Source organism: Eleutherodactylus coqui, chromosome 5, assembly GCF_035609145.1.
Source record: "Eleutherodactylus coqui strain aEleCoq1 chromosome 5, aEleCoq1.hap1, whole genome shotgun sequence".
Taxonomy (NCBI): Eukaryota; Metazoa; Chordata; class Amphibia; order Anura; family Eleutherodactylidae; genus Eleutherodactylus; species Eleutherodactylus coqui.
This window is the reverse complement of record NC_089841.1, coordinates 29,171,521-29,198,161: the sequence shown is the minus strand read 5'-3', so window position 1 is coordinate 29,198,161 and position 26,641 is coordinate 29,171,521. Positions and strand designations below refer to the sequence as shown.

The 26,641-nt window shown below is 44.3% G+C and overlaps 1 protein-coding gene across 3 annotated transcripts in view; it reads right to left on the bottom strand.

Annotated features, from left to right (window-relative positions):
- Window positions 1-26,641, bottom strand: part of LOC136629099 (zinc finger protein 420-like) — a 174,240-nt gene that overhangs the window by 125,342 nt on the left and 22,257 nt on the right. The window contains exons 11-13 of one of the 3 annotated variants that reach the window (XM_066605233.1): window positions 23,437-23,539; window positions 18,296-18,340; window positions 16,179-18,113 (exon numbers count right to left, since the gene is read on the bottom strand). In XM_066605233.1, the coding sequence (XP_066461330.1) occupies window positions 16,420-18,113; window positions 18,296-18,340; window positions 23,437-23,539 (1,842 nt within the window). In that variant the 3' untranslated portion in view covers window positions 16,179-16,419. Of the gene's footprint in view, window positions 1-16,178; window positions 18,114-18,295; window positions 18,341-23,436; window positions 23,540-26,641 lie in introns of those variants that run through there. The other 2 variants (XM_066605232.1, XM_066605234.1) reach the window with 2 other exon arrangements.

Below are 26,641 nucleotides of genomic sequence, written 5' to 3'. Positions count from 1 at the left end.
ACAGCCCCATTTGTAATTGTCATGAGGGTTTTGCCTGTTAAACCATGTTCTGCGGCCATTTCCCCACATAGGGCTGGACACCGGATGAGTGTTTATTTACTGACTCACATGGGCATTTTCTTGAATGTGTCTTCAGAATTCTCACATGTAATATGTGAGTTTTCCTGGACACTATTCAGATGGAAGCAGAAAACTTGTTGGCGTGGGTTGGATAGTTGTGGATGATCAGCTTCTTACAACTTCAACAGTTGTAGGTGGTGATCAGAACCAAGCGATTAGGCCTGCATCTTCTGGTCTTCATGTTAGAGACAACTTCATTGACTACTTCCTGACTGCTCAGGGAGAAGTTCCATAGCAGCTGGCCTTTATCCACGAAGCCTAAGGATCATGACTAGAGATGAGCGAACGTACTCGGATAAGCACTACTCGTCCGAGTAATGTGCTTTATCCGAGTACCTCCCCGCTCGTCCTGAAAGATTCGGGACGCGCTGCGGAGCGGGGAGCTGCAGGGGAGGAACGGAGGGGAGATCTTTCTCTCCTTCTCTCCCGCCCGCTCTGCCCCGCTCCCCGCTGCGACTCACCTGTCAGCAGCGGAGCGTCCCGAATCTTTCAGGACGAGTACAGCGGTACTCGGATAAGGCACATTACTCGGACGAGTAGTGCTTATCCGAGTACGTTCGCTCATCTCTAATCATGACATTCTAAACTGGGTAATTGTTTCTTTTTACCGGCTTTCAAATTATTTCTTTAGGTAGTCTTTTTTTTTTAGTTAGGGACTCACAAGAAAATGAGGATCCTTGATGTGGGTTGCGCACTTAAATAATATGGTCGAATTAGCACATTTCTTTCTGAAAAAGGAGTACTGTATTAGCTAGATTTGACTGTATTATAAACTAACATGCTTCCCTGAAAATAAACTCTTATATTAATTTTTGCCCTAGAGCACTAAGGAGCAATCGGTCTTAGTTTTGGGGAAGGTCTTTTTTTTATAGTTACCTAGTAGGCTTGGTCCAGGTCCCTCCCGCTGCTCTCAACAGCTCTGACTCACTTCCTGCACTCCTTGGCTGCTCGTACAACATCACTTCCCTGGGACGGGATTCATAAATCCCACTTCCATGAAGTGATGACTGATTGGTTCTTTGATTGCTGCTGAGCCAATCCATGCAGTGCTTAGTGAACCAATTTGATGGCTGATGTACGAGCAGCTATGGACTGTGGGAACTGCGCTGAACCTCTAGAGGGCAGGGGGAGGGACCTAGACCGAGGCTGCTAGGTAATGTATTCTTTTATTTAATGTAGCGTAACAGCTTATTTTCGGAGAGACAGGTGTTACGATCGTGTGGGCAGGTTACACAGCAGACTGACAAGAAACTGACAGAATTTCAACGTACAAACGGACATGAACTAGCAAGACAGAGATTACTCAGCAAAGCTTGCAACAGGACAGAACAGAGCACTAGACACACAGCCAGCTGCATCAGGAACAGGACAGAGTACAGGGCACACAGCCAGACAGGCTCCGCTCAGAGATCACATGCACACAGATGAAACTCACAGCAAGTCTATGTGTCCTCATACAGGGGGAATAGACAGTGAACTACACAAGCTGACATAGGGAACCGTGTCAAGTTACACCAACTGACACACAGAACAGACAGCTACACAAGCTGACATAGGGAACAGTGTCCAGTTACACCAACTGACACCCAGAATAAGACCTTTGGAGGCTGCACCTGTACAGGGGGAAGGAAAAGGGGGCTGCATGTACTGCAGACTAGGACTACAGGTGTCCAAACAATCTTGGGGGAAGCAGAAGGACAATAGACCTACTTGCAAACACAGATCAGAGTGGGAACAAACTGAACATGACTGATAACAAGTTACAGGACACAGAAGTAACATGAGTGCTCACCCTAGGGTCCAGCCAGAGGCTGACCAGGAGCTGGGTTTATATGTGAGCACAGATCCAGGAGATTGGCTAGCAGGAAGTACCACACCCAGCCAGCTCAATTAACCCTTAACCACCTGACTGTGCTGCTAGGAGTACATAGTACGACAAATCCCAGCAGCACACGTAACAACAGGGTTATACCTCATTTGGTCTTTTTTGCTTTCTACAAAAAAATGTTCAAAGAAACTGTGTGTGTAGTGCAAATTATCTCAGGCCTACTTGTAACATACTGGCAGTGCTGAGATACAACCTAAGGGGTTTTCCAAAAAAACCTATTGATGATCTATCCTGCTGACAGCTCATCAATAGCAATTCCCAGGAACCCCCCTTTAAAAATGAAAACAAACACGCAAATCATTTTCAGAAAACATGTCTATTAACAACGGTATTAAATCAAAAATGCACAACAAACATTCAAATTTTAAACTTTTTGCAAAAAAAACAATTAAATGCTTTAAAGATGATGATATCGTGGCCGTGTGTTGCTGGTTGGTAAATTGAAATGCACGACAGATTGCCACTGGATTGCTGCTGGCTGTTCCACGCTGTGCTCCGTAAATGGGGTAGCTGGCTGCAGAAACTGGCAGAAGTGGGTAATGCCAAGCAGTATGTTGGTAAAGTCCATAAGCTTGACTAGCGTAGTGGTATTGTTGTGGTTGTTGTGGGGGTGTTGGTGGCGGAAGCTGCCTGGTGGCAAGTTGCCATTGGTTTAGTGAATGCTCTACCACATCCATCCTGATCACACACACAGCTCAGCTACATCCAGCTACATCATCCTGACCCCCACACACAGCTCCACTCACTCAATCCATCCATCCAGATCCCACAACTCCAAGAAAGAATAACAGAGACACACACACACATCTGTAGAGTATTACATTTACTGAGCGCTCCCCTTGGTCATGTGAACCCTGACAACCCCCACACAGGTATCACATGACTGACATCATCGGAGGTCCTGGAAGCTGCAGGTATGTGTTTCCCCTGGTGTCAGGACTGCCAGAGGAGAGTTAACCAGCGCTAGGGGGCGGTGCAGGCTCTGAAAATACCGGCCTGTAATAGGGCCGGTAAAAATAAAATACCGGCACCGTCCTCACAGAAAAAAATACCAGCCGGGTGGCAACCCTACCAGCAGAGAAAAAGTCCTCCGTCAGTGTAAAACAGCATGGGAGACCTCTGCCGTTTTACCCATATATTCGTGGACATTAGTCCATTTTAGAAAATGCTGCAGCTGATACATTCAAGCCTGCAGTGACCAAACGTAGAGCTAGGGTTGTATGTCAGCCGGATGCCACTACTATTAGTGCATTTACTTCTAATAGCGTGTACTTACTCTCGCATCTCCATTGTTGGTGCCAGGTACGTTACCTGCTGATAATGTATTGATGATTAATGATAATATATATACATTGTCGCTTCCTCTTCCCTCCATCACTGCTTCTCGGGACAGCCATGTATTCTTTCCAAAATTAGTCACGAACGCTCCTCCACTTCTACTTGATTTCCTCCACTGTAACAAAGCATAGACGCAAAAATAAACCTTGTCTGCGAGCGTGTGTGTGCATGCTTGTCTGTATGCAAGGGATGCCAGAAAAAGCATGTTGAGAAGGGGAAGTCGGTACTTCCACATTTCCCTTTTTTTATTTATGGTGCCAGTTGACCACTCATCATCATATATCAGCGCAGCCAGCTCTTCCCACGAATACTTCTTCCAATTTTTATTATGAAACAAGGCATCCTTCGTGTCCCAGATAGCAGGAAAGTCCTGCATCAGGACTACTAATCTCTCCATGTTAAACATGATGCTAAGATGGCCGTGGGAGTTGTTTGTCTGTAGAAACCCTGCCTTTTCTGCACCTCCCTTCCTGATCTCCACCTTCAAATCCGCAGTGCATCTGGATTGTATTTGCAGATGCATTTTGGATTGAACGCTTCCATAGACCTCTATGGAGCCCGTCCGCATGGAATCCGTGATAAAATGGTCCATGCTGCAATTTGTTTTCCACACCAAAAGATCCGTAAAACACATCTGCGTATAATTCAGGTGTGGACGCCCATGCTTCACTACGGGTGGCTCGAACTGCGGAAATTCCACAAATCAAATCTGCCCGTGGACATGAGATCTTAATTAGAAATTGTTTAAAAATTTTAAATCAAATAACAATTAGAGTATTTGAGCAAACGACCCGTTTTGAACTCGCTTCAATTTGCTGCTGGTTCCGCTGTCCAGCTAGAATGCATTCCTTACTTCCACCCCTACCGGCTGATTAGCACACTCTTCCAATGTATTCAGAGCCCTTTATCTCGTACAGCCCTAGATACATTCTTACTATCTATAGAACTGCGGCTCGTTAGTCTCCCGACACCCAACTGCACATGTGCAGTCCTTACAAGAACGTTTCCCACTGTTACCGCTGGCAATATACTCCTCCCCCCTCCCCCACCCCAGCTATCTATCATTCTTCTTTCTAAGACCTCGTTCACATGGGCGTGTTTTTAGCACATTTGGGCACGTGAAAAGATTGTGTCTAATAGAACCAATAGTTTCCTATTACAAGCGCTCACATGAAGGAATTTTCAACATTAAAGATAAGACATGTGACTGCAAAGCTCGCATCTAACATCCGTGGTGCAAGAAAATATCAGACCTGACCAAGGGGTGCTTTCCATAGACTCCTATGGGAGCACACACCACTCATCTCCGATCATGTGAGCGGGCATTTTCACAGCTACCATATTTTTCCACGTATAAGAAGCGGTTTTTTGCCCATTTTATTTTCTCAAAAAATCCCTCTGCGTCTTATACATGGGATGCCGACATTACAGCTTAAGTTTTCATCAGAAGCGATCCAGCGAAAACCTACACTAACAAGCTGGCACAGTACAGAGCAGAGAGAGCAGGGGCGGGAGAGGCAGTGCAGTGACTAGGTGATTATGCCCGACGCCATCCCACACCTACAGAGAACCACTGTATACTCACCAGCCATGTCCTATCAGCGTTGGCCGGCTGTGTCAGCAGTCTCCTGTGCTTGGTCTCCATAGCATCCTGTAAACCGGAAGCGAAGAGGAACCTGCCGGCAGCAATGAGAGAATGGCTGGCGAGTAGGTGAGTATAACAGGGACTTTTATTGATGTTTAAACATAGAACAAAACAAAAAGAAATGCAAAGTCCTACATTTGAGCAAAAAAAAATGAAAAAAGCACATATATAATGGGAGGAATTGAGCTAAGCAGCAGCACATGTGAAAAAGACTGGGGTATACTAATAGATCATAGACTGAACATGAGTGAACAATGTGATGCAGCAGCAAAAAAGGCAAACATAATTCTGGGATGTATTAAGAGAAGCAGAGTCTAGATCCCGTGAGGTCATTATCCCCCTCTACTCTTCCTGAGTCAGACCTCATCTGGAATACTGTGTCCAGTTCTGGGCACCCCACTTTAAACAAGACATAGATAAACTGGAGCAAGTTCAGAGAAGAGTTACCAAGATGGTGAGCGGTCTGCAAATCATGTCCTATGAGGAACGGTTAAAGGATCTGGGAATGTTTAGCAGAAGAGAAGGCTGAGAGGAGACTTAATAGCTGTCTACAAATATCTGAAGGGCTGTCACAGTGCAGAGGGATCAGCCCTATTCTCATCTGCACAAGGAAAGACTAGAAGCAATGGGATGAAACTGAAAGGAGACAAATTAGATATTAGAAAAATCTTTCTGACGGTGAGGGTGATCAATGAGTGGAACAGGTTACCACGGGAGGTGATGCGTTCTCCTTCAATGGTAGTGTTCAAACAAAGGCTGGACAAATATCTGGGATGATTTAGTAAATCCTGCACTGAGCAGGGACTGGACCTGATGACCCTGGAGGTCCCCTCCAACTTCACCATTCTATGACTACATAAACGTGTACTATCCTATGTTTGACATCTTTTTTTTCTGAGTTTTGGGAGGGAAAAGTAGGGGTGTGTCTTATACACGGAAAAATACGGTAATTAAAATAGCTGGAAGTCACCCGCAAACGCAAACCTTAGTGCAGTATAGCCACAATCTTTTCACGCACCTATACTGTGCGAAAAGAGCGCTCGTGTGAACAAGGCCTGACATCGCGGCTAGAACTCCGTTCCTGACACTTCCGGTAGGCCTAGTCATTTTCCGATTTCATGGTCCTTGTTATTGACACGACACTCTTTCCAGCTGTTAGCGCCTCATCCAGCCGCACTCCCCACATCCCTCCCTTTCTAGCCTCTCCAGCAATTAGCGCTGCACCTACCACCCCTCTGTGCCCGTCTCTCCTATCGGCACTTCAATCACTTTTCCCCTACAACTCAGCAGCGCTACCTACTAGCATAAACATTTATACACTTACTGTTTCTAGTTGTTCAGCTGTTAATCTGCTCCATCGCTGCGCCCCTTGCTGGTAAATAGAGTTTTACACCTCTTACTATTAATGATCACCATACTTGCTTTATTTTATCCCATAAAAATGTTTCTTTTCTACCTCTAGTTGCCATAATAACTAATATATATAACTAATTGTGCACGATATTCCCCATGTTTACAATTACACTCATTATGCCTTGTTTTTAATTAGCTTGGGTCAGATGTCATGCACAATATTAGATTAAAGGGGTTGTCCCGCGCCGAAACGTTTTTTGTTTTTTTTTCAACACCCCCCCCCCCCCCCCCCGTTCGGCGCGAGACAACCCTGATGCAGGGGTTAAAAAAGAACACCGGAGAGTGCTTACCTGAATCCCCGCGCTCCGGTGACTTCTTACTTACCTGCTGAAGATGGCCGCCGGGATCTTCTCCCTCCGTGGACCGCAGGGCTTCTGTGCGGTCCATTGCCGATTCCAGCCTCCTGATTGGCTGGAATCGGCACGTGACGGGGTGGAGCTACACGGAGCTACACGGAGCCCCATTGAGAACAGAAGAAGACCCGGACTGCGCAAGCGCGTCTAATTTGGCCATTAGACGGCGAAAATTAGTCGGCTCCATGGGAACGAGGACGCTAGCAACGGAGCAGGTAAGTGAATAACTTCTTATAACTTCTGTATGGCTCATAATTAATGCACAATGTACATTACAAAGTGCATTAATATGGCCATACAGAAGTGTATAGACCCACTTGCTGCCGCGGGACAACCCCTTTAATGAATTATGTCCTTCTATTCATTTATGTTTAATCGGTCCATACCGTTTGTTTTACCCGTCATCTCATTTACGCCATGTGTTAGGTTTGCTTTTAATTTAAACATCTTTATGCATCTTGCTGCAAATTCATTTCTTTTAGCTTACATGGATGCTTTTCATTACATATTGCTATGGATTTTTTATTCAACTTATATATTTTTTTCTTGCCCTCCTTATTATTATTATTATAGCCAGTTCTGTATTTAGGTGATCTAGACTATCTACTTATTATTGCTCTTAACTATATTGGAGTAGTGTGAACTTTGGTTGTCACAGTCACTCTTAACAAACCCTCCTTCCTCTACTCATGAGCTATACATACTACTAGTCTGCTTACCAAATCACACTAACTATATAAACTTATACGGTAAAACCGCAGGCACATATTCTGTTCATTAATTTGTTACTTTTTGTTACTTTTACTCTCCACTGATGATTTGTACTTTTTATGCATCTCTTCTCCTTTCTCTCATTTATTTTACTCTATTTTCTCCTATCTTAATTATTGTACTTTGCACTTTACTCAGCTGTTTCTGAGGAAGGGTCCGCATCCCCGAAACGCGTCAATACTGGCTGTTTTAATTAAATCAATAAAGAAGAATTGGGTTCATTTCATTGTTTCAAAAATGTTCTTGGTGAAAAAGGGTTCTGCCTTAAGTCTACAAATATTAATCCCATTGAAAACATTTGTCAGCTTTGGTATAAAATATAAGACTTTATATATACACTTTGGGGTGCACAACTCATTAAAGGGGTTGTCCCGCGGCGAAAGTGAAATTTTTTTTTTTCACTTACCCCTGCATTCTGCCCTGTTAAAAAGAAAGCATGGGTTAGTTTTTAAAAAGCACATTGCGCTTACCTGCATCAGCGTTCTGCAGCTTCTTCTTTTCTTCTTGTGAAGATGGCGCCGCTGGTCTTCTCCCACGGTGGAACGCAGGTCTTCTCCCATGGTGCACCATGGATTTTCTTCTCCTTCCTTTCGTTCCATTGCCGATTCCAGCCTCCTGATTGGCTGGAATCGGCACGCGTGACGGGGCAGAGCTACGATGATGACGCGGTGACCAGCTCTCTGGCACGAGCGGCCCCATTCACCAGCCAGAAGACCGGACTGCGCAAGCGCGTCTAATCGGGCGATTAGACGCTGAAATTAGACGGCACCATGACGACGGGGACGCCAGCAACGGAGCAGGTAAGTGTATAACTTCTGTATGGCTCATATTTAATGCACAATGTATATTACAAAGTGCATTAATATGGCCATACAGAAGTGTATAGACCCACTTGCTTTCACGGGACAACCCCTTTAAGACCAACTGCCTATGCCTTTCAAACTCAGGTGAGCTCTTAATAGTAGCCTGTCTGATGTCAAGTGAGCCAAGAGTTTTATACATAAGTTGTAACGTTGAAGAGCCGGTCCGGCACAATAGTCCATATCAGGGTGCGAACATTTACATTCAACACAGAAAGTGAAAATGTAAATCTCAGATCGGGCGGATATTGTCAGAACAAATACATAAGATCAGACTTAGAATTCAGGGCTAACAGAACCCGGGCACACAACTCTATAATATAGTAAGTCTCATGTACCAAAGGTTTCCTGTGCCAATCACCTGCCCAAGAGGGAAAATTAACCCTGTAATGCCTATAATGTACAAAGAACACATATTGGCTGAATGACATCACAAAATTTCATCCAATACCATTCATTCAATATGTCTTCTTTATACATTATAGCCATTAAAGGGGTTAATCCTCCCTCTCAGGGAGGTGATGGGCACAGAAAACCTTTAATATTTGAGTCTTACTGGATTACAGAGAGATGTGTGCCTGTGTTATGTTAGGGTTGTAAAAAAAACCTTGGTATTCGGATAGTGCCAACTTAGTCCGCAGAGTTTTCAGGTAATTTATTTATCACCCCCCCCACCAAGCTGGGTACTCATTTTACTGATCTTGGAATGATGGAAGGCTGAGTAAATTTTGAGACGGCTAACTGAAGATTCAGGTTTGCACCCTGATATGGACTATTATGCCGCACCAGCTTTCTCGAAATGCCACTTATATATAAAACTCTTGGCTCTCTTGAAATCTGCAAAGAGAGATATTTTTTCCAAGGTAAAGAGGGATGCTGGTTTTTGACATCCAAACAGAACATGCCTTGCTTTAATAAAGTTGTGCCATTACATCTTCCAATAAAAACAGACAAGGACACATTTCAGCTCCTACTAGAACTTTGAGAAGGTGATCAAAGCTTCACTAGGAGCTGAAACGCATCCTTGTCTGTTTTTATTGGAAGATGTAATGGCACAACTTTATTAAAGCGAGGCATGTTCTGTTTGGACGTCAAAAAACAGTATCCTTCTTTTCCTTGGAAAGAATATCTCTCTTTGCTTGTTTTCGCTTTGGCCTGGGCGGTTGTGAGGGTATATGTATATATTGCCATATGTTTTTTATGCTTTTATACCTGTATGCAAGTTCTATTCAATTCCAAATAAGAAAAAACTTAATCTGTCGCCTTAACATCAGATATTCCAAGGCTTTGCAAGGCTGAGAGAGATGTTTCTAGAAATTCAGAGATGATACCGAACCAGACACGAAGGCCGCGTGTACTTGGCTGTTTTCCCGGAGGCGCCAGTATCAAGATAATGACTGTTATATGATTTTCAGTGTCTCAGGCCGGAAATCCGGACTTCCCATATATGGAGAATGCATGCTTGGCTGTTTTCTTAGAATTGAGTGGGTGATTCTTTGCACTGGAGTTAATTGAATACGTGATTTTCTGTACATAAGCCAGAGGCGCCATATCAAGATAACGGCTGTTTTCACTGTCTCAGGCCGGAAATCCGGACTTCCCATATATGGTTATGAGCCCATCACCCCTTGCTGGTGATGAGACAAAGGGTATAAGATCTCATGTAATCTGTAATAAAGGAGAGCCATGTCCCGTGTGAGGAATTATACCAGACCTCCGTGTGTGGTGTTTCTTCTTACAGCCGGCAGCGGGGCAAGTGGGGTGGGCCTGATTGGTGCTGTACTTAGAATATTACCCTGACAAATGGCGCCCGAACGTGGGGCGACAAAGCCAGAGCCTACAAAGCATTCCGCCCGGATCCACGCCACTGAGAAGCCGTCCTGCTGCAAACCGAGCCTGATCAACTCACAAGAACTCCAGGTAAGACCAGCATATATTTATGTTGTGTTTTACGCTGAGAGTCTTGCAGCGGGACTGACTATCTGTGGTTTGTGACCGGACGGGTTGGGTTAAGAGTTCTACACGGTAACTCGTGTGGGCTCCGGGTTTGCCGTCATGGACCACTGACCGTGATATGCGCACCAATAGGTCACCCAGAAACTAGTCTGTAGTTTATTTGTTGTTGAAGTCCGTAGTGTTTTAACAATAGTGAAGGTTGTTTGTTGTATCTGCAGAAGTTTTTTTTTCTCTTTCTTTTCATTTAGTCTCACAAGAGAAGGGACCCTCGGTTGTTTTTCCAGTATATAAGGGGCTAACAATTTGAAAATTAAGAGGGATGCATTTTGTGAGACAGGCTTCATAGGAGAAGGGACTCTCGGTTGTTTTGCCTTATATATGGGGCTAACGATTTGATTTCAGAGAGATGCATTTTATGGGGCTGGTTCCATAAGGAGAAGGGACCCTCGGTTGTTTTGCCGGTATATAAGGGGCTGACAATTTGAAAATTAAGAGGGATGCATTCTATGGAGCGTGTTATTATTATTGTTGTTGTTGTAATATGCGTAAGACCTTATTAAAGAAGACAGAGCCCCTCAAGGGCCGCCGCCGTGCGGATGAATTTGTAAACTGTAAGAAAACTCTAATGAAAATGTGTGACATCGACCCGCACGGTAGATTACAAAAATGGTGTCTGGGAGGAGGTTTTTAGGACCGAGAGGTGCCTTGGAAGACCAAGGGTTGCTAGAAAGTGCTGAAGTAACAAGCAAAGGCGACCAGAAGGTTATAAAACATGTGATTTGTTGGCAAAGAGAGAGTAAAAGGTGTATAATATGTATAATCCATACCAGGTGGATATATATGTGTGTATATATATATATACTGTATGTGCAAATAGTTAACTGAGCTTGCTTTTAGGGGAGAAGAGTTTTGTTGACATGTAGCTGTAGAGTCTGTGTAAGCTTTCCAAGGTCAAGAAGATAACGAAGCGAGAGAAAATGCAATAACAACCCTGGATAATATCTCTGCTTGCTGTAAAGGAATGAAGGCTTGAAATGAATTTAATTAATTATACTGTCTTAGTAGGCAGGAAATATAGCAATTTCTAAGGTATATTCTTACTTATACAGGGGTTGAAAATGAATGTTGCAAGGTCCCAGCATATGTGTTAATTATGAGTTCAAATGCAGGGAATAGTTAAGCTACAACTTATTCAGTCTGTGTTTCATATTCGTAGAGAGATAACAGTTTGTTTTACAAAGGTGGGGGCTTTCAGACTTCACTTTTTGTTCAGGGTCAAATACAGAGAAGTACAGAGAAAGAAAGACAAGGGGGGCTGAAAAATACCCACGTATTCTAAAATACTTCAGCGTTTAATACAGCATATAATAGCTTCAGTAGATAAGAAAAATAGAATGTCTCAGTCACTCAGCAAACTTTTTTTTCCACATAATTTGTCAAAGATAGCGCTCACCTCAATGTTTTCCAACTGATGTATGTTTGTTTGTCAAACTTTTTTGTCTGTGCATCTGTATGTACTGGTACACTTTCAATAGGGGGTGACGGGGCAGACTTGAGCGCATGGATGGATGAGAGTTAGTGACCCGTGTTCGGGCTGTGGGGAATGTGTGATGCAGGTAATGACTGGGGATAAAAGTCCTCCCCATGCATGGGACTTGGTTGAGATGTGGACGTGTAGACTGTACAGCTGAAATGAGCTGTGAAGAAAGACGCACGGAGCCAATATCGAAGGGGTGGAGCTAGATGATGTAATAGTACGTAATGTTTCATCCCTCTTGTACAAGGGAGGGGGTGAGGATCTTGAACAGCTAGTAAAAGTTTTTGTTTTGTTTTTTCACCTGTTTCAAATTTGATAAGACATTGCAGGCAGGAACAGACTAATAATGAATTTGCTTAAAGGAATATCACATTTCCAATATTAATAGGTGTTTGTAGATTATTCTGCCCCGGTGTAACTCATGTTTCTGTTATAGGTGCTAACATCTTACAGGCCTTATCTGTATCCATCAAATCTTTTTACAATGTTGTACTACCTTGAAACCGGGTACTATTGTTCCAATTGAGTACCCTGGTTTAAAGGGGGGAGGAGAAGGCATAGGTGATCTAGGCATTGCAAGTCAGCCATTTTTTAATTTTTTGCAAGCCATTTTTTAATTTTTAAAATTTTTTGCAACAAGGTTCTAATCTTTTTGAAATAGAATATCAGCCTGATTATCCAGCATTGATGCAACAAGAAAATTTAAGTTTTAAAAAAAAAAGTTACTGAAAGTCCTTGTTAATAATGCATATTTTGAGTTGTTTTTTATAGATGGTCCCAGGGTGATTGACAACTCCACTCCGGTTATGCAGTCGTAACACAACATGACACGGTAAAAGCAGAACCTCTGCCTCCGCATGTCGCAGTACAAGAAGCGGAACTAAAAGCCCTCGCTGAGGCGTGTAGAGTGGAGGAAGGTAAGACGGCAATCATTTACACTGACTCCCGGTATGCATTTGGCATAGCTCATGATTACGGCCCAAAATGGAAGGCCAGACAGTTTTTTACCTCAGCAGGACAGCCAATTGAAAATGATGCAACGGTGCAGAGCCTCATGGAGACCCTACTTCCACCTGACAAGGTGGAAAGCTCACACCAATTCCTACACCAAAGAAGCAAGAGGCAATGCCCTCACAGGCCACACAGCAAAGGCAGCGGCCCCCAAGCCGTGGAAGAAAAGAAGAAAAGAAGAATTTAACAATAACTTTGGACTTTGATAAAAATTTGGACTTTGATATGCTAAAGACTTTACAGTTACAAGCCAGCAAGGAAGAAAAGGAAAAATGGACTAAAAAGGGACGGCATATGGTGAACAGTCAACAGAACTTGCTTACCACAGTCCCTGTGCCCCATGATGGCCCAGCTGACGCACGGAAAAACGCACCTCTCAAAGCAGTAATGATGTCGGTGCTTGAACGAGGACGGGTGGCTCCTGGGTTTTCTGTAGCTGCTGCATCATTTGTCCAATTTTGCATGATCTTTGCCGTAAGCAACAGGGCAGAAGTAAACTTTGCCACATAACACTTGCCTAGACCACTCTACCCATTTCAGGGATTGCAAATTGGCTACACTCAGCTCCCACTTGTTGGGAAGCATGAATATGTGCTTGTTGTTGTTGATTTCTTTTCAGGTTGGAGACCTACTCTGTTACCAAAGTAAATAAGCAGGTAACCGCACAGAAGTTCATGAATGAGGTAATCCGCAGATACGGGGTACCGGAAGTGATTGAGTCAAACAAAGGTACACACTTCACAGGTGAAATAATGCAACACATCATGTCTGCTTTGGGTATATTCCAGGCTTTTCACACACCCTACCATCTGCGGAGTAGTGGGAAAGTAGATACAAAAGACAATAGAGGAAACGGGTAAATCTTGAATTGAGTGTCTTCTATTAGTTTTTTCTTTTTCTCCGGAGGGTACATGCCACAGTAGCTGAGTTTGGGAAATTATTTTCTTGTTAATGTTGTCATAGGTCTCTCCAAGGAATTGTTAGTATTCCATTCTGTAGTCTCTGCTTTTCTCCCAGGTCCTACAGATGAGTGTCACAATCTGAAACCAGGTGACAGGGTCTATGTAAAAAAGTTTGAGAGAGAAACCCGGTTTGAATGTCCCTACCAGATGTTGCTCACCACCCCAACTGCAGTCAAGCTCGAAGGAAAGCCCACTTGGATCCACACGTCGCACTGAAAAAACTAATGATCCCGCATATCCTTTACATGCTATAATGTGGTACAATTCCTCTAACACACACCTTTGACTACTGCACTAGCCCCCTGTTTCAGAACAAATTAATACAATCAATAAGACTACACTGAGGGTGAGAATCCAACACTGCATCGTGCTAAGAGAGAAGTTGACGCTCCAGGTGGTAACTTTGATCCACATGTATACATAGATGTAATAGGAGTGCCAAGGGGGGTGCCAGATTAATTTAATTCTAGAGATCAGGTTAAAGAAGGTTTTGAGTCCTTATTTGCTATTGTCACTGTTAATAATAATGTAGATTGGATGAATTATATCTTTTACAATCAGCAGAGGTTTGTAAACTACACCAGAGATGCTTCGCAAGGGTTAGCTGACCAGTTAGGTCCCACTGCATCCATGGCGTTCCAAAATAGAGTGGCCCTGGATATGATTTTAGCAGAAAGAGGTGGGGTATGTAACTTCCTGTATGTGTATTATCCCTTTGATCAAAAAGAGTATGAGTAAGGGACTGGATAATGTGACCAAAATTTCCCTTGTTTGAAAAAGATGAAGAGCCAGTTCCGATAATGCCAACCACGTACGTTACCAGAAGAATGGAGAAATGTACTAGTACTGCGCCGCCTCAGTCTCCTAAGATGGACTGTCAGTGGACTTCCCATTTGCCTAGGGAAAGTGCAGAAGACCTTAGGTTCCGGCGAGGGCACACCCTGTGGGGTGTTAACTCGTACAGATAGAGGGTATGGATGCCCGGAAATAAGCCCAGGGAATCCATGGCCTCCTTCTGAGGTGAGGTAGGGATCCCCCCTCCTAGGAGTAGGGACTTACGGGCAAGTGGAGAAACCCTGACGCAAGGGAGAGGCGACCAAGGGAGAGTGCGAGGCCTGGTACTTGATCTCCATATTAAGTTTTTTAGGGGGGTTTGTGAGGGTATATGTATATATTGCCATATGTTTTTTATGCTTTTATACCTGTATGCAAGTTCTATTCAATTCCAAATAAGAAAAAACTTAATCTGTCACCTTAACATCAGATATTCCAAGGCTTTGCAAGGCTGAGAGAGATGTTTCTAGAAATTCAGAGATGATACCTAACCAGACACGAAGGCCGCGTGTACTTGGCTGTTTTCCCGGAGGCGCCAGTATCAAGATAATGACTGTTATATGATTTTCAGTGTCTCAGGCCGGAAATCCGGACTTCCCATATATGGAGAATGCATGCTTGGCCGTTTTCTTAGAATTGAGTGGGTGATTCTTTGCACTGGAGTTAATTGAATACGTGATTTTCTGTACATAAGCCAGAGGCGCCATATCAAGATAACAGCTGTTTTCACTGTCTCAGGCCGGAAATCCGGACTTCCCATATATGGTTATGAGCCCATCACCCCTTGCTGGTGATGAGACAAAGGGTATAAGATCTCATGTAATCTGTAATAAAGGAGAGCCATGTCCCGTGTGAGGAATTATATCAGACCTCCGTGTGTGGTGTCTCTTCTTACCGCCGGCAGCGGGGCAAGTGGGGTGGGCCTGATTGGTGCTGTACTTAGAATATTACCCTGACACGGTGGAACAGAGTTTTTACAGGAAACCTTGCAGGAACCAGGACATCATGCAGTGGGATTAATTTAGACAGCAAAACTTTTTTTCTAATGCTCTTGAAATCTGCCATAATAAGAACTAACCTGAGCATGAAACGTGTAGGGGTTGTTGCATCAGTCTGTGTGTCCCTAATTTTAGAGTCCTGTATAAATAAAGTCTGATATGTTACACTGAAGTTGTAGAACCTTTCCCATGTGATCACAGCTGTATATTACTGTGTGCGACTCTTCCTAGTATATGACCCTATAGTGATGAGATGGAGGGGAGACGTCCTTGCTGGGCTCAGCGGTGGAATACGGTTCTTATAGTTATCATTTATGAAAGGGTCATTCTCAAAACCAATGTCCTAACAAACCCCACAAAGTCCGGGATCCACGCAGTGATTCTCCCCTCACTACTTATATACATAATGGGTACCAGCTCTCCCTCATCTCCATCAGTTCTGAGGAAACATCGTCTAAAGGAAGAAGAAAGATCAGCCCAGATACAAACATGTAAGTTAGACAAGTAATCTTTTATCAACAGTTAGAAACAAGTTTAGAGACGCAGTTATATGTATCAGTGTGAAATAGTCTATGTACACGGCTGATATAAAGGTGGGTTATCTGGATTATATTTGTTTCTGGATAACGGATGTTTATTGGTAATTACATACATTTCTTATTCATCACTTACTGCTCTAAATTGCTTCCTTTTCTTGTGTATGACATGTCACTTTACTTTTTATGTTTGTTGGTCAGTTTGTCAAAATGGGTTTAAAAAATGGCTTCTCTATTTTGTGAACTTTTTGATGTAGCAGTAAATGTGATTTCTGAGTAAAACATTTCCCACATTCTGAACAAGAAAAAAGTTTCTCCCCTGTGTGAATTCTCTGATGCTGAACAAGCTTTGATTTCTGTGCAAAGCATTTCCCACATTCTGCACATAAAAACGGCTTCTCTCCTGTGTGAAATCTCTTATGATCAACAAGGAATGACTTTACTGCAAAACATTTCCCACATTCTGAACAAGAAAACGGCTTCTCTCCTGTGTGAATTCTCTGATGTTTAACAAGGTCAGATTTCTGTGCAAAACATTTCCCACATTCTGAACAAGAAAACGGCTTCTCTCCTGTGTGAATTCGCCTATGTGTAATGAGGTCAGATTTCCCTGCAAAACATTTCCCACACTCTGAACAAGTAAAAGGCTTCTCTCCTGTGTGACTTCTCTGGTGTTTAACAAGGTCTGATTTCCCTGTAAAACATTTCCCACATTCTAAACAAGAAAATGGTTTTTCTCCTGTGTGAATTCTAAGGTGTTTAACAAGGTATGAATTAGCTGCAAAACTTTTCCCACATTCTGAACAAGAAAACGGCTTCTCTCCTGTGTGAATTCTCTGATGATTAACAAGAACTGATTTCCCTGCAAAACATTTCCCACATTCTGAACAAGAAAAAGGCTTCTGTCCTGTGTGACTTCTCTGATGTGTAACAAGGCCCGATTTCCATGCAAAACATTTCCCACATTCTGAACAAGTAAACGGCTTCTCTCCTGTGTGACATCTCTGATGTGAAATGAGGTCTGATTTCCCTGCATAACATTTCCCACATTCTGAACAAGAAAACCGTTTCTCTCCTGTGTGACTTCTCTGATGTGTAACGAGGTCAGATTTACCTGCAAAACATTTCCCACATTCTGAACAAGAAAACAGCTTCTCTTCTGTGTGACCTCTCTGATGTGTAACGAGGTCTGATTTCCCTGCAAAGCATTTCCCACATTCTGCACAAGAAAACAGCTTCTCTTCTGTGTGACTTCTCTGATGTGTAACAAGGTCTGATTTCTCTGCAAAATATTTCCCACATTCTAAACAAGAAAATGGTTTATCTCGTGTGTGAATTCTCTGATGTCTACTTAGCTTTGATTTCCTTGAAAAACATTTCCCACATTCTGAACAAGAAAATGGTTTCTCCCCTGTGTGAATTCTCTTATGATCAACAAGGACTGATTTCAATGCAAAACATTTCCCACATTCTGAACAAGAAAACGGCTTCTCTCCTGTGTGAATTCTTTGATGCCGAACTAGCTTTGATTTCACTGCAAAACATTTTGCACATTCTGAACAAGGAAATGACTTCTTTCCTGTGAGAGTTCTCTGATGTGTAACAAGATGTGATTCTTCTGTAGAACATTTCCCATATTCTGAAAATGAATATGGCTTCTCTTCTGTGTGAGCTCCTTGATGTTCTCCCCTTCTGTGACCTTTATCAGTCTGTGATGGTTCAGAAGATGGGACCTGTATAAGAGGATCAGATGATTGATCTTTGCTGTGAAGGGCTGAGGGGATATCTGGGATAATGGCAGGATCTTCATATGTATCTTGTGTGATAACACAATCCTCTGCTTTACAATCTGCAGATATCAGACGTCCCTCTGAGCTCCCGGTACCGTGATCTGCCAAGAAGAACACTGATTATTCTTTAATACCTTTTTTAGACATTCTTTAAATAAGGCAGTGTTTTCCCAAAAGTAGGACCTACCCTGATAATAAGGCCTACCCGGTTTGAAATATCAGGCTTTACCTAAAAATAAGACCTAGCTAACCTGCATTTCAAAAAAAAAAAATCAATACTCACCTGGTCCGCGGCATCCCGATGAAGAAGCGAGGTCACGCTGTGAACCTGTAAAAGAGAGCGCACAATTGAGGATGACAGAGGCAATGGAAGATGATAGGCGCTGTTAAGGGAGAGTGGAGGATGATGGGGGCTGTTCAGGTACATTGATGAGGATTGGGGTTGTTTGGGGGATTATAAGGACTGTTTGCAGGATCATGGAGGATGATGAGAGTTGTTTGGGGGGCATGGGAGGATGATGAAGCCACTTGGAGATGAACATGATATGGAAGGATATTTTTTGGTGTTTAAAAGTTTATTCTGGGTCCCATATGACTCTAGTTATGCCACTGATTAGGGGAACAGAGGGAGATCATAATACTAATTAAGACCACAAAGTGGGGGTCATATAATTAATTGGAGCATGAGAGGGAGTCACATTACTAACTGAGCTCACAGCAGGGGGCACTATTACATACAGTGAGATCACAACGTGGGACATAGCTATGTAGTGGGACCACAGTGGGCATATTATTGGGGGGACACCGAAAAGTTCACTAGTGGTTGCAGCAGCAGCTTAATGGGGGGAGTGGGCAGAAGCAAGTTTTGGCTGCAAGAAATCTTAGTGGCAGTCTTGGACCAGAGAGAAGAACGTATTATATGATATTTATCCCAGGGGAGGGAGGAGGCATTCTGAGTTTTGATCTGTTATTACTCGAAGCCTGCTCACTTCATAGTTCCCTGTCATGTAGCACGTTCTAGACCTGTAGTTGGGCTGCGACACATCTGTAAAATGTACCCTTAACCCCTTGAGTGGCAGGTTTCCTATCACCCTGTCGTGCCCACCAGGGCAGGTTTTTTTAAATGGTCTAATCATTGAATTTCAACTAGTTTTGCAGTTGCGTCTCAAGAGCCATAACTTTTTCATTTTTCCATTGACTTGGCCATATGAGGGCTTGTTTTTTGCGGAACAAGTTGTGATTTTTTAAACAGGGGGGAGGAAAAAAAGAAATGGGGAAAAAAGAAAAAAAGGGGCCATGTCATTAAGGGGTTAAATAATGTATTAACTTCCTTCTCTGGGTCATTACGACGCACACGGATACCACATGTGTGATTGTATTTTTGATTTTTTACAAAGTAAAGGGAGACAAGTGTTTTTTTTATTTTTTTTATAATTTTTTTACTTTTTTTTTTAATTTTTTTAATTTAATTTTATTTATTTTTTGTCCCTATAGGGGACTTCCACAGGGACCCATCAGGACCCCTGATCACATTCCGGGGGTCCGATGGTGACAGCCCTTTACATGCTGCAGTGACAGCCCTTTACATGCTGCAGTCACATAGACTGCAGCATGTAAGGGGTTAACACAGCAGAGATCGGAGGTTTTCTCTGATCTCTGCTGTAAGAGCAGGTACCTAGCTATCCTCTGACAGCTAACAACTAGCTCTCCCTGCCACAGAGACCATCGGCTTGCTTCTGACAAGCCGATGGTCTCTATGGCAACCTGTAAACAAAGCAGGAGATATTGCCGGCATATCGGCATGTCTGCAATATCTTCTGCTGGTTTTTCAAAGCCCTTGCACTGCTCTGTGTGGGTCTGTGCAGGCAGAGCACACTGTCACAGCTTGTGGCATTGTGCTCTGCAGCTCCCATAGTGATACATAGCCCGGAAATCTTCCGGGCTATGTCACTATGAGCAGTGGAGCTCGTCCCGGAAATTTTCCGGGCGTGCCACTCAAGGGGTTAATGTGCTGGTCTGAAAATGGTCATATAAAGGGGAAACACAGTTCTTGGTACTGTATAAGTGAACAGAGCCTTGCTCTGGTGCTGTATTAATGTACTGAGATTTGTTCTGGTATTGCATCTATGTACATCACTAAGCTTGGTTCTGGTGCTGTAATTATGCTATGACCTTGGTCCTGGTGCTGTATTTATGTACTAAGGTTGGTTTTGGGGCTCAAATTCCTGTCAGATAAACAAGGATGAAAGGACATATTCTGGCCGATCACACACAACCAGACCGTGCTCACCAACTGCGGTCAGTAGTCATGTAATTAGGACAGCAGTTTGTGTGGCCAACTGCACCGCAGGTTTCCACCATTAGATTATGATGCAGGTCTGCACCAAAATCTGCATCAAAGTCCACACTATATGCTGTGGATTTTACCACAGATCTGCAGCTGATTTCAGCATTTCAATTGAAGGAGTGAAGTTTGATGCAGATTCACATCAAAATGCAGAGAACGCACTTTTATGACGGGCCTGTGCTATATTTCTGCCCTGCAGGCCAAATTTTGCCAGCCAGCCCCTGCCAATTACACAGAGCTGCCATGTTTGGCTCCCATGTAAAGAGATTCATGAGAGCCTCAGGGGATGGGTAAGGGATGGGGTTGGAGACTTTAGTGGGTGTGCAGAATGGCCAGCGGGAAGCAGAGCAACCTGTCATTGACCACAGGAGAAGCTCCTTAACCCCTTATGACGAGGGCCTTTTTTTCCCCCCCATTTTCGTTTTTTCCTCCCCCTTTTAAAAAAATCGTAACTCCTTTATTTATTCATCAGCGTCGCTGCATAAGGGCTTGTTTTTTGCGGGAGAGTTGTATTTTTCAAATGGTGCTATTTAATGTATAATGTACTGAAAAAAATTTAAAAAATTCTAAGTGGAGTAAAATGAAAAAAAAAACAAAAAAACAAAAAATGACATTCCACCATCTTTCGGTGCGTCTTGTTTCTACGGCACACAAACTGCAACAAAAAATGACCTGATAACTTTATTCTACGGGTCAGTATGGTTACTACGATACCAAACTTGTATAGTTTTTTTTTTGCTGTACTACTTAAATATTTTTTCAAAGACATTTAATTTTTTTAAATTATTTTCTGCAGCCATCTTCTGAGCGCAATAACATTTTTATTTTTCCGTCCACAGAGTTGTGCGAGGGCTCATTTTTGGCGAGACATCCTGTAGTTTTCGCTGGTACCATTTCGGAATACATACGACCTTTTTCATACAACGTTCCCCGTGCAGGGGAAGTAATGCACTACTTTGATAGATAGACTTTTATGGACACAGCGATACCAAATACGTATTTTTTATTTAGGATTTTATTTATTTTTTTATAGCTATGGCAAAAGGGGGGTGATTTTATAACTTTTTTTTACAATTATTAAAACTTTATTGATTTTTTTTTTTTTTTTTTTGAGTCCCCCCTGGTGACCACAACTAGTGATGTTTTGATCGCTCCTGCAGTATGATGTAATGTCATAGCATTACATCATACTGCGATTTGGCAGGCAGTCTATCAAGCCACCCCATGGGGACGCATATTAACTTTTTCCACCAGACTTCTGCCCTATTCAGCAATTCCAACAACCTGATTGGTTGTTTGGGTTGGCTAATTCACTGCCCCTTCACTGCCCACTGACGGCTCAGCATGTGCTTCTCGTGCACATCTCTGTAACTCTATCCTCGTGCACAAACTCTATCCTCGTACATATCTCAAAAAGCGTCAGGGAAGTGGCCGTGAATCAGCCAAACAACCAATCAGGCTGCTGCAATTACTGAATAGGGCAGAAGTCTGGTGGAAAAAGTTAATATGCCATGGGGACAGCTTGATAGGCAGTCTGCTAAGGCAGCCCTGGGGCCTTTCATAAGGACCCTGGCAGCCAAGAAATCTGTATGACTCCCTGCAATCTAACGCGGGGGAAAGAGAGTGCGAACGGGACCCCTGCATATTCTTCTGGGCATTTAAAGTGTTAATAGCAGCAATTGGCCGCGTGGCAGATTGCAGCTATTGCCCACGGGTATCAGCTGTAATAAACAGCCGACGACCATGCTATATGAAGAGAGGTTGCCCTGCAATCTCTCTTCATACATACCCCATAACTGCATGACGTAAATATCCATCATATAGCGTGAAGGAGTTAAAGGGATCCAACCCCCTGAGATACAATTCCTACTGCTAGTGTGCAGAGTGCTGGCGATCACTGACTTGGCTCAGGACATATTGATATCTTTATTGACAGGCAGGCAGCAGCCAGCGGTCAGCGGGGGCCTCTGTAACCATTTATCCTGCCCTGATGGCGGTCCGCACATTAGACTCTTCCTGATTCTGAACTAACTCTTTGGAGCCATTAGAGAACACATCTGTAAGCCGTTACTTTATCTCCAACCCCCTTATAATCGGCTCAAACGTCATATTAGGATGAAACTACTCAGAATCTGTTTCCCAATTGTGCCCATTTATGGCAACTGGAAGAGTATTACGGTGAGATCACACACTGCGGGATTGTATAATCTACAGTACAGTGTAAGGGAGTGGGATTCTAAGAAACCGCATTCACTCCCAGCTGAGAGATAAGATGTGACACCTGAAATAGGATTTATCTGGTCGGCCATATTCAGATGGCTGAGTGCGAGTTGTGTCTGAGAACTCGCATTGGATATCACATGGACACATATGGACTGTGTGCTGCCCCATGCTGGCAGGCAGTAGTCATTGCATGTCCGATTCTGGTCCGTGAAACAAAATAGAATAGGACATGCTGTGATTTTTTTTGTATGTGAACCACATAAAAACATGTTCATTTTAAAAGCCTAATTGGCGATTTAGGAAATACATGGTCAGTACTCAGATGTGAAAAAGTGTCTGTCTGAATGGGATCTTCATGATGATCAGCACCTCGGTGTCTTCCTCCCGTCTCTGGTGAGCGACATCCCTGACACTGATAGCACTAAACTTACATCCTGTAAAGAATCCTCTGTTCTTTGGGTCTATGTCTCCACATTCTGGATTCTGTTACCTGGACCTATGTCTCCATCTTCGGTATTGTGATCAGCACTGACTACATCAGATCAGTGTAAAAGGACCTTCAGTCCCAGAATTGGAAAACCATTTCTCCCTCATCAGTACAGACATCATATAATGAATAGTAGTTCCCGCTCACATAGGTGTGTTTCATGTCCGTGCAGTAAATGCCCATCCTGTGTTATCACCTATAACGGTATCACATGTCATCCATATTTAGTTTGTACTCCGGCTGAATGGGGCAATATACAGCGGAAACTGACAGATCCCAGAGCTTATAAATCTACATAACTATCTGCAGCTGCTGACCGAGGAGAATCTGTGACTCTTCTCTGTTGTATTTAGTGGTTACTACTCACCTGGGCGGTTACCTGTAGGAATCCCCTCTTTACACCGCTGATCGCCCCTCACATTTGTCTCTGCAGTATTAATATTGGTCAGATCTTCATCCTGATACAAAAGCTGTGAGACAAATATTGTAAAAGTCAGCAGACAGATACAAAAATGACCTGACAGCTGCAGTTATCAGTCATGTCAAAGTGGATGCCCTTTTTAGGCTAGAATTGCTCCTTAAAAGGGATTCTGTCACCGGTCATGAAGTTTGGCTTGGAGCTGAGCTCTGAGTCACGGAGGGGGCTGTGCTGGCTTTTCCCTCACACGTCATGCAGACTGATGGCTCTCTCCCCTTCTGTGTATAGGAAGAGACCCCGTCACTCTACATGCTGCAGGCGGGAAAAAGCCAGCACGCCCCACCTCCCCGACTCGGAGCTCAACTCCAAGCCAAACTGCATGAAGCTGGTGACAGAATCCCTTTAAATGTTTGTATTGTGTAGCTGTATTTGATTCTACATGATCATAATGTGCTTCACACTACTGCATTATATAACGGCCGTCCCTTTACAAGAAAGTAACCGCTGAATAACAAACACTTGTTTTCAAAATTAAAGGAGATGTCTCAAGGAAGCAGTGAATTTTTTTTTTTGCCCAGTCCCCCTAATTAAGCAAACATTACTAATTACCCCTGTAAATGACTTTTCTAGCTGGTTTGTACTTACCGTTCCAGCGTTTCAGCAACTTATAAAAATTTTGCCAAGATGGCCGCCGGCTCTTTTCCCTTCGCTCGCTGCAGCCCGACGTGCGCGCTCCCGAGACGCTACCAGCTGTGTCTCCATGGCAACCAGACGCCCCGCAGCCGCCGACCGGACCCCTGGAGTGAACACAGCCGACCAGTCACCCACCGCCAGGCAGAAGGTAACCGGCGCAGCGCCCCCCCCCCCCCCCATCACAGCGGCAGCCCCCCCGGCCCAGAAACAGCCCCCCCCCGGCCTAGCGACAGTTCCCTCGGCCCAGCGCTAGTTCCCCCGGCCTAGCGACAGCCCCCCCCGGCCTAGCGACAGCCCCCCCCGGCCTAGCGACAGTTCCCCCGGCCCAGCGACAGTTCCCCCGGCCTAGCGACAGCCCCCCCCGGCCTAGCGACAGTTCCCCCGGCCTAGCGACAGCCCCCCCCGGCCTAGCGACAGCCCCCCCCGGCCCAGCGCTAGTTCCCCCGGCCTAGCGACAGCCCCCCCCCGGCCCAGCGCTAGTTCCCCCGGCCTAGCGACAGCCCCCCCGGCCTAGCGACAGCCCCCCCAGCCCAGCGACAGCCCCCCCCGGCCTAGCGACAGCCCCCCCCATCGCAGCGGCAGCCCCCCCCCGGCGCAGCCGCAACCCCCCCCCCGTCGCAGCGACAGCCCCCCCCCCCATCGCAGCGACGACAGCCCCCCCCGGCGCAGCGGCAGCCCCCCCGGCCCATCACTTACCAGGACGGCAGGACAGCTGGGCGGCAGGACAGCTGGGCGGCTTCTCCGGACAGCTGGGCGGCTCTGCACCTTCCTCTAACAGAGGATGGTACAGAATGGCCGCTCCAGCGCGCTCCCGAGCAGTGACAGCTCATCTGCGCATGCGCAGAAGAGCTGTAGTGGGGAGCACACTGAAGCGGCTCGTGCTGAAAGGAGAAGACCGGACTGCGCAAGCGCGTCTAAAAAAGCAAGCTGCCAGCGAATTTAGACGGAACCATGGAGACGAGGACGCTAGCAACGGAGGAGGTAAGTGAATAACTTCTGTATGGCTCATATTTAATGCACGATGTATATTACAAAGTGCATTAATATGGCCATACAGAAGTGTATAACCCCACTTGGTTTCACGGGACAACCCCTTTAAGTGTGTTTGTTAGTACAGATAAGGAAAAAGGTTAAAAGAAATACACTTGTCTGATAATCATGGAGACAATTATCCCGGATTTACGCCCAGATGTCTTGGTTTACTAGGTTATCAGACAAGTAATTAAATTATGTTTTTATACGGACACTGTTCCTAATATTAATTAAGACTCACAGGTGTAACGGTTATGATTATCTGAATGGGCAGGAAAATACATGTCACCATTACAGACTAAATGGGAAAGTATTGGGTAACACTGAAATAAAGAAGGACTTGGGGAATTAACTTGACTGTAAACTTAATTGGAGCAACCATTGTCAGGTAGCTGCTGCCAAGGCATAAAGGATCATGGGTGGCACCAAAAGAGGTCTAGAGGAACATGACGAGAACATTGTTCTTCCTCTTTACAAGTTACTGGTTACACCACACAAGAACTATTGTGGATAGTTTTAAGCACCAGTACTCAAGAAGGACATATCAGAGCTTGAGTGGGTTCAAAGGCGGGCAAGTAAAGTAATAACTGGAATGGGCGGACTACAATACCCAGAGAGGTTATTAAAATTGAGGTCATTTCGTTTAGGAAAAAAAATGCCTGAGGAACCTCATTTGTAAAATCTTACTAGCACTAGATTGGAGCCCTAGTGACTGGAGAGTAGTCAAAGAAGTCGGGAGTCGTTATCGGGAACTCACGGAATGCAGTACAATAGGATGAGATGGAAGAATAGTCAAATGAAAGCCACAGGTCAGTAGCAAAAGGTATAGGTACAATTGCAGATAAGCAGGAGGAAGAGAACCTTGATCAAGGTGGTAGAGCACAATAATCACTCACTGAAGGAATGGCAGGGCTAGGCTTATATAGGAAATGCAATCAGGAACAGTAGCAGAGTCAGGACCAGGAGGCAGGAACTAGGTAAATGGGAAATACAGAACTAGGCTAGGTTTCAGCAAGGGAACCGTCCAAGTCCTGGATAGCCTAGCGAATAGAGCTGCTGACTGGAACACAGGAGGTCGTAGTTTCACGCCCTGATAGTAGCCCCACTCCTTGAGGATGACCTCCGGACATCCCAGGTAGTGGGTTCCCTGGGTATCTCCTGTGAAACTCCTTTCTGAGTCTCAGAGCATGCACTATTTTCTCTGGCTCCCAGAAGCTCTCCTGTGACCCATACCCTTGTCACTTCACAAGGTACTGTATTTTACCTCTCTGAAGTCTCTAGTCTAGAAACTTCTCTACCAAGAACTCGTCCTGGCCCTGAACTTTCACAAGAGGGGGAGGCGGTTGAAATCTTCCCACAAAAGTATTTTCATGATATAGCTTTAGTAGAGAAATGTGAAAAAGACAGGGTGAATCCTCAGGCTGCCCAG